This window comes from Xenopus laevis, chromosome 2L, assembly GCF_017654675.1.
Source record: "Xenopus laevis strain J_2021 chromosome 2L, Xenopus_laevis_v10.1, whole genome shotgun sequence".
NCBI classification, from domain to species: domain Eukaryota; kingdom Metazoa; phylum Chordata; class Amphibia; order Anura; family Pipidae; genus Xenopus; species Xenopus laevis.
Window position 1 is genome coordinate 169,009,281 of NC_054373.1, and position 13,028 is coordinate 169,022,308.

At 39.4% G+C, this 13,028-nt stretch overlaps 1 protein-coding gene across 1 annotated transcript; it reads right to left on the minus strand.

Annotated features, from left to right (window-relative positions):
- Window positions 1-4,587: 4,587 nt before the first annotated feature.
- On the minus strand, window positions 4,588-12,776 carry mmp13l.L (matrix metallopeptidase 13 (collagenase 3) like L homeolog). The gene is made up of 10 exons (XM_018247760.2): window positions 12,621-12,776; window positions 12,283-12,527; window positions 10,684-10,832; window positions 10,205-10,330; window positions 9,070-9,231; window positions 8,466-8,583; window positions 8,012-8,145; window positions 7,511-7,670; window positions 7,248-7,351; window positions 4,588-6,246 (listed from the first exon to the last, which is right to left on the minus strand). The coding sequence occupies exons 1-10, from the start codon at window positions 12,738-12,740 to the stop codon at window positions 6,146-6,148; spliced, it is 1,419 nt and encodes a 472-aa protein (XP_018103249.1). The 5' UTR covers window positions 12,741-12,776; the 3' UTR covers window positions 4,588-6,145.
- Window positions 12,777-13,028: the final 252 nt, after the last annotated feature.

The following is a 13,028-nucleotide window of genomic DNA, read 5'->3' on the forward strand; positions in this document are numbered from 1 at the left end:
GACTTTCCAGTACAAACGAGGGACTGCGGGTTTTACCTGTCAAAAAAGGGACTGTCCCTCTAAAAACAGGACAGTTGGGAGGTATGAGTGAACAGTGTCATTATGCGGCACTCCTTTATGGAGTTGTGATATTACTGTTTGCTCTGCCGGAGAAGAGATAAGAAGGTTGAAATAAATCCCTCTCATGCACACAATAAAATTATACATCCCGGCTACTGTGTGTACCTGCTGTTTATAGACTATCACCGAGTATTACTTCCCAATGTGGGGAAAAAAGTGACCAACAGCCAGAGTAGATACAGACTGTATATCTTTTTATCAGAAATCTGTGTGTCTCTGGGGCACAATTTTCCTATAGGATAAATAATAAAAATTCACATTCAATAATGCCTTCTTATGTTGTATTAATGGTGCATAGAGCGCCACCTTGTGCTCATTCTATCTTCTTGTCTATTTATCGATGAGCAAACCTTTCTTCTATGACTATGTTCACTAACTCTATGAATTAAATAATGTATCTTTTATTAGCAAAATGCGTGGTTCCTAACCATAACGCTTTTACATTTTATTCCCATGCAGTATAAAATATCAGTTTGAGCAATATGCATATAAAACGAGTTTGTTTTCCCAATGCATTAAAGGGGTTGTTCACCTTTAAATTAACTATAAGTATAATGTAGAGAATGATAGTCTGAGACAATTTGCAATTGGGTTTTTATTATTTATGTTTTTTTTGGGGTAATTTAGCTTTTTATTCAGCAGCTCTCCAGTTTGCAATTTCAGCAGTCTGGCTGCTAGGGTCCAAATTACTTTAGCAACCATACATTGATAAGAGACTGGTATATGAATAGGAGAGGCCTGAATAGAAAGATGAGTAATAAAAAGTAGCAATAACAATAACTTTGTAGACATTTGTTTTTAGATGGGATCCGTGGCCCATATATGAAAGCTGGAAAGTGTTGGAAAAAGAAGGCAAATAATTCAAAAACTATGAAAAAATGAAGGCCAATGGAAAAGTTGCTTAGGAAGGACCATTCTATAACATACTAAAAGTTAAGTTAAAGGTGAACTACACTTTAAATGCAACATGTTTGCCAATATCTTACTCTGTAAATATCAAAGGCCTGGCCACACTCAGATCGACCATCAGTAGGGTTGCCACCTGCCCGGTATTTTACTGGCCTGGCCGGTAAAAATTAAGCTTGATCCCATTGTTATTAATATGGGAAATGCTTGAAAATATAGGAAGGCTGATATTTTTTTCAAGAAAAGGTGGCAACCCTAACCATCAGCCTGGGTATTCGTTTTTTTCTGGCAACTGTAGATGTAGCAGAGACTACTGCAGTAACTTCCATATACTGGAATCTGATTTGTGACTATGTGGATAAACAAAAAATGCCATGCTGAAAAAAGCTGAGTAATATCGGAAATCAGAGATTTCTTTTATTGCTTAAAGCACTTTTGTAATTAGTTTTTTATAGTTAAAACAATAGGCGTAAGGGATGTTCAGTACAAAATCTGCTGAACAAGTGGGCATACTGCCCCTTTAAATCATACCTTGGATTTGTTTTACAGCAATGATCTCACCGTGTGCCACTGTTATACCAAATTGTGCCTGTTAACCACCGAATCACCCAAATGCTGACTCTGAGGATCCAGAGGTTAATGGAGGGCAGCGTCATTTTGTGTTTGTTCAGTGGAACCGTATCAGGCAGACTATTTCACAGGGCCAATTTGTGGGACATTAAAGTAATTCTCAAGATTTAGTCTGAACATAAAACACAGATATAATAATATCTTATCTTGTTTTATTAGGAAGAAATATGTTAAATGCTGGAGAAATTATTCAGTCATGGAAAAACAAATGACCTTTTCATTTGCTGAATCTTTTATTTCTTTTGTTTTTTTTGGCAATCATCTGGGTTTTAAAGTGAAATTCTTCCGAGAACTGAATATATGTATGTATATATGGATTGCCTTAAGCTGGCCATAGACACAAAGATCCGATTGTACGAATCAAGGATTGGTACGATTTTCGGACCGTGTGTGGAGAGTCCCGACATTTTTCGTCCGGCGGAGATCAGTCGTTTGGTCGATCGGACAGGTTAAAAGATTTCTGTCGGCTGCCAATAATATCTCTGCGTGAATTGCCGATCATACGATTTTCAGTGGGAGACTGTCACTAGCTTTTGTCGGACATAACGTTCGTACGATTGCTGTCAGGGGCAGAACATCGGCTGATCTGTTCTTTTACTACTTTATTTGATTGGAATGGTTAGTGGCAGGTCGGGAGATAGCAGAGCCGGGCCGCACTGGGTGGGCGCCCTAGGCAACCTGGGGCGACGCTGCGCCGGCTGTGTGCGCGCATGCGCAAGTTGGCGCCGGCGCGCATGCACAAGTTGACGCCGGCACGCATGCGCAAGTTGACGCCGGCGCGCATGCGCGCGTTAACGCCGGCGCGCATGCGCAGAAGCGTCAATTGATGTGCGCACATGCGCAGAAGCATCAATCGCCCGCAGGAAGACGGGAAGTGAGAGGACCGGACATGGGGTAGGCAACAGAGCAGGTACGTGCCTGGCGCCCCCCCCAGCTTTGCGCCCTAGGCACGTGCCAACTCTGCCTACCCCTAGTTCCGGCCCTGGGAGATAGGGAAGTCTGATCGTTCAAGGATTCGAAGGATTCAAAGGATTGGATCTTTGCATCTATGGCCAGCTTTAATTCTGTGTTGTAAACAGGTCATCTGTGTATAGAGCTGATCTTTTGGTTTCCTTGGGGGCTCATACTGTATCCTCAGGGGGCGACAGCTGGGAAGCAGGTCTGGCCCTTCAAGGGCATGTTAGGGCCAGGGCCCACAGAGTTTTTTCCCGGTGTCCCGCTGGCCCAGTCCAACCCTGTGTATCCCAGATAGAGGCACATTGCAGGGTTATATAGATAAGTGCATGCGAAAACTTTGATGCAGCGGATTTCCGCATTGTGCTGCTGAATGTGAAATATGCAGAAAAAAATTTGTCACGGCAAACTTTTCGCCACCAAATTTTTGCCGCAGATTCGCGGAAACATTTGGCAAAGCGTAAATTTAGCTGCGAATCCATGCCATGCCACCCATCACTACAGACGTCCATCAAGTTCAACCTTTTATTTTAATATTAAACCTGCCTAACTGCTAGTTGATCCAGAGGAAGGCAAAAAAAAAGGCTTCTGAAGCCTAATTTGCTTTGAAGGGGGGAAGATTCCTAACTGACTCCAAGAGGCATATTCTCTTTCTGAATTTTTTGCTTCAGGAAACTTCGCCATACTTCACACAACTACGTCCAATGTTATTTTGTGACGATCAAAATGCTAAATTTTGTCTTCCAAAGAACACTGGTATGAAAGTTTCTTACTTACGTTTATGTCAATTTAATTTATAGTGGGTATATACTGTAAAGGTCATATGTATGTATTTATTAGTGACCTTGGTGGAATTGCTGGAAGTGGCCACTTTTTATTGAAAATGTCCAAGGAAGCAAAATAAAGACAAAAGAGATCCTCTATTGTCCTAGGCCATGAGCCCACCCTAAAAAACAAATGTGGCAAGAGCTTCAACTTTTAACTTTTAAACTTTTAAAAGTTTGCGGATTAACGAAAACGAAAGTTTGCGTGACCGAAAATTCGCTGACCTTTTTTTGCTAGCCAATTGTGTTTAGCAAAACTGTTGTTGTCATTCTGCCGAATTTTCGCTAAAAAAAACGTTTTGCTCTTTAGTAAATATTCCCCCAAGATGGCAATTGGACCAGTCCAAGGATCTAACCCTGCATTTCCTTATATACGAAAAAGCCACCCAACCCCTTTTATTGAAGCTATCTAATATATCTGCCAGTGCAAGCATTCTCTTAATTTGGGTTTACATTGAGGTGCAATCCACCATGTTTTCTGCACACTTGCTCCTGCCTTGTACCATTCTGTAATGCCGCAGGTCCATGAATACAGCACTATATTTATGAGGGGAAGATTGGGGGCAGCATGTAAACATTTCTCCCTCCAGCCCCCTTATTATGGTTCCTAGCTCCTTACTCCTGGCAGGGGGCAGGCAGTGACAAAATCCAATAGTAATTTGCAGCACTCCTAAATTGTAATAAAACCGTCTTTATTGAACAGCAACCTTTTTCAAGCTGACAAAGTGACATCACAGGGGCAGTGGTGACATCACAGGGGCTGGAGAGGGGGTGGGGCCATTGATGTTGTAGGGGGGGCTATGACTGATCACCACATCAATCTCAAAGAGTCCTGCGTGGTTTTTCTAATTTGGAAAACTGGGCAGATAGTTTTGACCTGGACAGCCCTTCCAAAAACTGGGTAGAAACTGGACAGGTGGCAACCTTAACCCCTATCCATTCTGTAACTTCTGTATCGTTTTCAATCCAGTGCTAGGTGCACTTGTTTACAGGATCATAGTAAATAATCCCCATTAGCATGAGCTATTCTACAACTGGAACTGGAACTGTCTGCACCTGTCTAACCTTAACTACAAAATGTAAGGAAGCAGCGACCTCTAGAGGACAAATTATTATACTCCATGGTAGAACATTTTGCTCGGCATTAACTCTCATAGACATGGGAGCTCCCCATTTACCATCCAGGCAAGGCATGTATCATTTGTTTGAAAAAGAAAAACAGACATTGTTTGTTTATTGGATATTCCTTTTAATAAATATACCATGTAGAAAAAGGCATTAGATTTAGAAAAAGAACCCAGCTCCCAGGGATGCAGCTGTTACAGACTCTGCATTTATCCTTAATGTTTGGCTGAATATCATGTTATGAAAAATATAGAACGTTTTGATTTCAAGGATTGTAAGTCTTTCCATTGTTAGAAATGCACTGCTCTCTCACATATAATAAATAGTTAAAATACTTGAAAAAAATATAGTCCTATATATTAACCCAAAAGAACAGAACTCCAAAAAGGTGAACATAAACACACATCTATTTGTATATTATCTGTAGAATGAAGAAGTGGAAAGCCCCTTAGTAGATTCTCTATAACACTGATCCCCAACCAGTGACTCAGCAACTTGTTGCTCACCAACCCCTTGGATGTTGCTCCCAGTGGCCTCAAAGCAGGTGCTTATTTTTGAATTCCAACAAAAAAAACCTTCTGTAGGCTGCCAGTCCTCATATGGGCTACCAAATAGCCAATCATAGCCCTTATTTGGCATCCTAGGAACCTTCCTCATGATTGTGTTGCTCCCCAACTCTTTTTTACATTTGAATGTGGCTCATGGGTAAAAAAGTTTAGGGACCCTTGCGTTATAGGATAGCATTACTATTCCAGGACAATAAATAGGAGGACCAAGACTTGGGGAGTTGCTAATCAGAAGATGAGTCTATCTAGACTGCACACCGTAAGATGCCTTAATTCTGGACTGATAATATGTAACATATTTATTTGTAGGAATGTCTCACCACAGTTTCTGCTAGATAAGTGAACTGCACCAACACTTGATTACTTCAGATTGATTTAGCTGCTATTATTTCCATTGTGGGCTGAGGTGTAATGGGATGCTCCATCTAGTGCAGCTCCAGGGGATGTCCTTGGGCAGCATCCCATCACACCATAGTCAACAAAGGAAAAAGTATTAGAGGACAATGGAATAGAATTTGAAAAGGAATACAATTCTTAAAAAGATGACACACCCCTTTAGGGCAATGTCCAATAGGTAAATGTCTTGCTGTGTTTCACTGCCACAACAAAGTCACTCCGGCTAGAAGGAATCAATCTATATCGGACCAGTCACCTAGTTACAATAATCAGTTGTTCAGAGAGCAACCAATTGCATTGTTCCTTTTAATATGATGTCCCATGACTCTCTTACTACCCTATGTGCTGAAACATATACAGGTGAGCTTCCATGATGATACATAGTTATGTATAAATACCAGTAGGTACTTGTAGCGTTATATATAAATAATAACATCCATATGAAATCTGGAAAAATTAGGAAGAAAGGAATATGTTACTGTACTCTGTAGCTAACCTGCGCTATATCACCCCTTAATAGCCAACCCATAGCTTTGTTGAAGACCAGTGCGGTAGTCAATTGCATAAAATGAGGCCGCTCAACAGCCTGATATATATATATTTGTATAAATTATTTTTTCAAGATCAGCACATCAGCACAAAGTTGGTTTTCAGGATGCGTGTTATTCTCTGGCTCCAGATGCTGTATTCAAATTGCAGAGCTCCGTTGAAGAAATAGAGATATCCTAGAATCAAAGAACAAAATTAAATAAACACAAGCTTTTTCATGCAGGCCTAGAAGTTATTTTTGGTTTCTAAAATGGGGGAACCTAGCAACCAGCTAGCAATTTAAATTCCCAATTGGGAATCAACAGAACTTGATTAAACTGAAAATGAATTTAGAACGGCTTGCCCAAAAGGTAGATCAGAATCTACCAGTAGAACTTTAGCTGGTGATCAGCAGATCTCAAGACACTGTCAACAAACAGCTTGTCTAAATCACCCTTCTGTTTCATTCTTTTCATTCTGATATTTATTATGTTAAGGTTACATAAGAAATAGTTGTTTGTTAAATATAGCAATATACACTTTCTCAAAAATCAATATTTAAGTATTATTTTCCATGGAACAGAATTGTAACAATGCTTTTTGTAGAGGTAGATCATAATGGTGCATCATGACTAAAAGTAGACCCCTCATTATTATAGTATGGGCACTCCTTTTTTAGAATGTCAGTGTATAGCAAACTGGTTCCCAGACTGTGGGGTTGGCCCCATTAAAGAGCCTTAGATATGGGGGGTCTAGCCTCAATGGCAGTTAGGGATTTGGGGTAAATGTTCATTTGCTCTCTTTGATATTCCGGCAAGACCATCTTGGAAGTCAGTTAGAGCAAGATGTGGGGTGAACACTCCTTTCAGCTGTGGTTGATACATAAGGTTTTCATCAAAATTAAGAATTAAGGCTTTGCTCTGGCCAAATGTTTGGCTTCAAAGGGTGCTTTGAACCAAATAGATCAAACTACCACTGATCATACTTAATACTGTATTGATTATTTAGGGTACTTCCTTCCTGTCTCCCCAAGTCAGTGTTACCTTTACATTTATCTTCTGGCCTTTCTTATTTTTGCTTGGAATAAAAGATTATAAATAGTTAATATAGATATGCCCAGTTGAGTTAAACTTGCACTGTACCCTCTTACATACATAACACCCAGAATAACAAAAAGTATTATTGTGAAATTATTTACCATTTCTCTGATAAGCAGCATCTACTTTCTCTCCTATTCCTGGGAAGTCCTCTGAGATCAGTCTCGGGAAACCCTTATCCAAGGTCCTGGCTTCTTCATCAAAACTAATTCAAGGAAAAAGAGAAAAAAAAAACATGATGCATGATGGCTCACTGGTTATTAAAATAAATGGAGCAAGCCCCACTTTGGCAATTTAAGTAGGTGAAGCTCCTTGTGTTATTATACTTAGCAAATATTAAGTAGGAAATATTGTGATAGTATACCTCCAATAACTGTCCTCAGTGAAGAAGAAAGTTTTCCCAGTGTCTTTATTATACACAGCCGCATCAATGGCCTTTAGAGTCTTTGGAAAGCCAAGCTCATGGAGTTTTTTGGGATAATCTTCCACTATGTCATATCCATTGAGAGCCCAAAACTTTTTACCTAAGAAGAAGGTATTTGGTTAAAATCAATGCTGTTTTTTTCTGTAAGCAATATTCACATTAGAATGTTTACAGAACTAGGCCAACCAGTAGACAATTATAATAAATATTGAACTATAAAATATGAAAGGCTAAATTACCCTGTAGCCATTTATGAGTTTACTACTGGTGGGAGGCTGTCATTGAGTTTAAGTGTTTGGTTGGACATTGATGATTTAAACCTCTAGGAAAGGCCCTATCTATTCTGCATTACCAGGGGCCTCATCTTCTATAACTTTAGCCTTGTCTATTGATTAAGAATACATCATCATTGTAAAAGATTTGAGTGAATGAGCTAATGACCTCTAAATAAGTAGATCAAATCCTTGGCTGGGTGTTCATAGGCAGCATCAAGCTTATTGGGAAGTTCGGGCCAAAAGGACTTGATCAGTACAAGTTCTGCATCTGTCATCTGTGGGTGAACCCGCCAGAAAAACCTAGAAGTGATAAAGAGGTGGATGAAAATCTATTTATATTTTACACATTCAGGCAAATGAGTAGTGGAGAAATATTTCAATGAAATTCAAAAAAACCCTGTGTGTTGTCAAAGACAATACATTCTCTGCAATAAATTACCGATATATACATGAAATAGGTTCTGCCCTATCATTTGCCTTCTTCTATATAGAACAGAACTATCCAGTTGATCCAGTAGTTGGTGATAGAGATAGCTAATGCAATACATGAATCAAATACTTGGTTCATTTTATAAATAAAACACTCTTTATGTAGCCCGAGTATAAGCAGAATTCCACACCTGTCTTTAAAGATCATCTTTTCCCCTCTTAGTTCCGTGATAGCATCAATGCTTAGATCAGGATCACATTTTTCTGGAGTTTTAGGGTGTTTTGGATGTGGATCTCTATTTCCAGGACCTGAAAATGATAATAATAATTATTATAACTCATTGCATTGCTTGTATAACATTGCGTCAACACCGCAGTTCATACAGCTGAGTGCTCCTTTCAGTCTTCAGGCCTTTCCTGAACACATGGGGACGTGCAATAAATTTTCAGGCATAAAAAAAAGTCTACACTTGTCCTTAATGTGGTTTGTGGTATACTTGTGGTATAGGCACATTATGCCAAAGTCCACCTTACTTCCAAGTGTGCCAGCTGCAATGTCAGAGAATTCAGAGTCCTCTGTGCAATTAAGGTGAAGTCATTTAGTGGAGGATAGCAATAAACTCTCTACTGGAAACCTACAGAGATAGATGCCACTTTCAAAGTAGCAAAGATAAGTTGGGGAATGTATAGTGCAACTGCAACTAAACTATTCTTTCTGAATTGATGAGAAAAGTAGACAGAAAGACATAAAGAGGCTACACTCGTCTGTGACTTCTCTTGTAATTTTGTACTTACCATACAGAACCTGAATTCCTTGCACATCATCGTCGGGAAGCACAAATCGACTTGTTTCTGTGTAAGTGTAAACTGGAAACATCAGAGATCCAGGATCCCTGGAGTGATCCAATCCCAACGCATGGCCAAACTCATGAGCAGCAACAACAAAGAGATTGTATCCTGCAAGATAATACAGTACCACCCACATGATATGAGCATCAGATACTATGTTTCTTTCAGGAGGGCAAGTTCTAAAAAAACAATTAAAGGACAGTTTTATTCTCAAATAAGAGCTATAAACTTAAAGGGATACTGTCATGGGAAAAATGTTATTTTTTTTCAAAATGTGTCAGTTATTGGTCTGCACTGAAATCCATTTCTCAAAAGAACAAATAGATTTTTTCATATTTAATTTTAAATCTGACATGGGGCTAGACATATTGTCAGTTTCTTAGCTGCCCCCAGTCATGTGACTTGTGCTCTGACAAACTTCAGTCACTCTTTACTGCTGTACTGCAAGTTGGAGTAGTATCACCCCTCCCCAGCCAGCAGCCTAACAACAGAACAATAGGAAGGTAACCAGATAGCAGCTCCCTAACACAAGATAACAGCTGCCTGGTAGATATAAGAAAAACACTCAATAGTAAAATCCAGGTCCCACTGGACACATTCAGTTACATTGCGTAGGAGAAACAACAGCCTGCCAGAAGCACATGACCAGGCAAAATGACCTGAGATGTTGCCTACACACCAATATTACAACTAAAAAAAAGTATTTGCTGGTTCAGGAATTAAATTTTATATTGTGCAGTGAATTATTTGCAGTGTATACTGTGTAATTTAGAAATAAAAACTACATCATAAAAATCATGACAGAATCCCTTTAAATTCAGCTTATGCTCACCACTAGCCCATGCCCCCATATTTCCTACCTTCTCTTCTTCTCAGAACATGTGAAAAACATTACATGGGGGAAATATCAGGAATGCTAACACAACACTGTAAAGGAAAATATCCTTGTGGTGTTGGGAAGAGTGGAAAGAAAAATAGCTGCCATATGCCTTTTATATAAATTAAAGAAAGCCACCTTTGTTGAGGGCTTCAGTTGCCCTTTAATAAACATATTTAATTGAATTAAACCGATGCAAGTTACCTTTATTGTCCGTAGAAAACATCTCATCATCGTCAAAGTGAGTGTCACCCCCAAGCTTTTCCCCAGGTGGAAAGGCATGAGCCAGCAAACCATCTGGTCCATCAAATGGATAGTAGTCTCCATGTTCTAAGCCACACAGAAAAGGTTAGTGGACAAGCTTCTTGTGATGTTCTACAGACAGAGGGTCTATTTATGATATAATAAGAGATGGCTAGGTAGCATTTACTAGCCAATTGTTTGAAAGCAAAATGAGTTCTACAAGTGCTAACTTCCGGAGCCCAAGCAAAAGATTGGTTCCAAAGAGTTCATAAATAAATGCTGTCTGCTGATTGGCTGCTGCAGGTTGCAATCATTTTACTTTGTGACTTGTTTTACTTTGTGACCTTATTAATTGTGTGATGAAAAATAACATTCCATAAAATTTCCAGGATGAAGAAAGGAAAACAGATCAGATTGATTAGTGCAGTCCTATTTCCTACCTTTCTTGCCAAAAGAGACCATGATGTCAGCGGTGCCAGTGCGGAGCCTAGTGAAGTTCAGTGGCGTTACATCACTCCATACCTTCAGTGCTTTTTTGATGGCCCTATCGACTTCACTGGTGGATAAATCTGGGGTGTAGTTCACAATCCTGTACCCAAAAGAAAACCTTATGTTAAGCCCCTGGCATTAAAGTAATAAAAACATGGACATAAACCGGATACTAAACTGAACAAAAGGAGGCAGCAGTAGCATAAACAGAAAGGCAATATTGCAGATTTTTCAATTGAATTTTTATTTGCACACACAATAAGATTTATACAAACAGAAATTTACAATACACATGCATACATAACCTTCAGCATTTGACAATTATATTGCAGATTTTTGATGAGACTGCACCTTGCATATTGCATTCAGCTTTAGAGGCCTTGCTACAGAAAGATATTAATAGGATAAGATGATAAATAGCCTACCTGCAAAACACAAATCAAATCAAACACAAATGTGAAAAATATAAAGCAAATACAAAGATCTAAGCACTTAATGAGCAGATATGACAGACCATCTGTTTCTTCTCTGCCATCAAATTGTATGTATCTAACACACCTTTTTTACCTGTGAGCAACATTCAAAAGTAAAAGTAATTGGGGAGCAACGCAAGTATGAAAAACTTTCTTGGGGTGCCTAATAAGTGCTGTAATTGGCTATTTTGTTGCCGCTGTGTGGACTGGCAGCATATAGATGGGCCAGTTTTGAAGTTCACCTGTTTTTATACAACCAAAACTTGCCGCTAAGCCTAGAATTCAAAAATAAGCACCTGCTTTGAGGCCACTGGGAGCAACATCCAAGGGGTTGGTGAGCAACATGTTTCTCATGAGCCACTGGTTGGGGATCATCAAGCTAGCATATGTGCAGTAAATAGCATGAGAGGAAGTCAGTATGCGTAAATATTGTTTGTATGGAGAAGACAAACATATGTGAGTAGATGTATTTATAATGGCAGGACCTAAAAACAATGTACAACAGGGAAGGCCAGCTTAGCCCCTAGCATCTCCCATGATGCTGAAAATTTTGGTTCTGCCATGTCTGGAGCAATGCTCCTTCTCACTGACAAAATGATCCTCTGTATCATATATATGAACATTGAGAATGGATGTCCCTCACTGATCATTCTATAAATTAGGTCTGTTGCCCCCTGGCAGAACTCATTGAGGCTTTTTAGCTATTAATTGCACCAGTGCAGTTACCCACTCCCCATTAGTAACTGTGCTCCTCTTTCCCTGTTCTTATTAAGGAAGCTAACCAGATAGCTTGCTCTATACTATTAAGTAGTGGTAAACATTACTATCAAGTTGATCACCATTTCAGTAGTAACTCAAAACCAAGTTCCACCATCTAAAGTAGTTGTAATATCCTTAACTTCATCTGCATGTTACCAGCCTGTATACGCCACTTGTATTATAGTTTAAGCTAAGCACTTGAAATAAACTGGACATATTCTGTATTAGATGGAAGAATGAAAACTGACTATGGTGATGGCTTATCTTCTCTAAATGTACTCTCATATATTTTCGGAACCACTTGTTATTGTTCCTTACCTGTATGTCAAGTTATTTCTTGGCCATTTCAGTTTTCTTGGGAAGAAGTTGTATTGCCCAACATCAGGGACTCCACATCTTGGCTGTTTCATGATGTCCAGGGTATCTTCATTGAGTTTCCCAGTCACCTCCAAACCAAAGAAGGACTGCATCTCCTTCAGCTTGGTCTCTATGCTATTCACATTCTTCATCCTCAGCATACCCACAGGGTTAGATGAGGAACTGTAAAGCCGATTTAGGTAATGCTAGAAGAATAGAAAAACATTTGTAAAGTCTCTTAATATCTAACAACATTTCATTGAAAAAAACACAAGGTGAGTCTAAGATAGTGAAGCTACCTCAGCCAACTGTAGGTCTCCTGGTGTCAGTTCAGAGTCTTCATCCTGTGGAACAGGGGCTGAGAGGCAATAAGCGAAGCTCAGAGATAGGACAAGCACTGACAAGGATGAAGGGGCCATTATTGGCTTTAGTACTTTCCAAGATACTAAGTTTCATGGTATGGCTGAGCTCTCTTTATAGTCCTGGAAGCCATGAGTCATCTCCTGGAGTCATAAAAAAATAGTCAGAGTCAGTGGATGGTAAATATGATTCCTGCTTATTCCTTTCACAGGACATTATGGTTTGTGGCAGAGAAGAGAAAATTTAGAAATGTGTGCCTTTTGTAAGGAAATCTTTAAGTAAACACACAATCAGCACATCTGTGGATGGGAAACAGAATTGCATCAAGCCGAGCTCCAGTTTTTTTT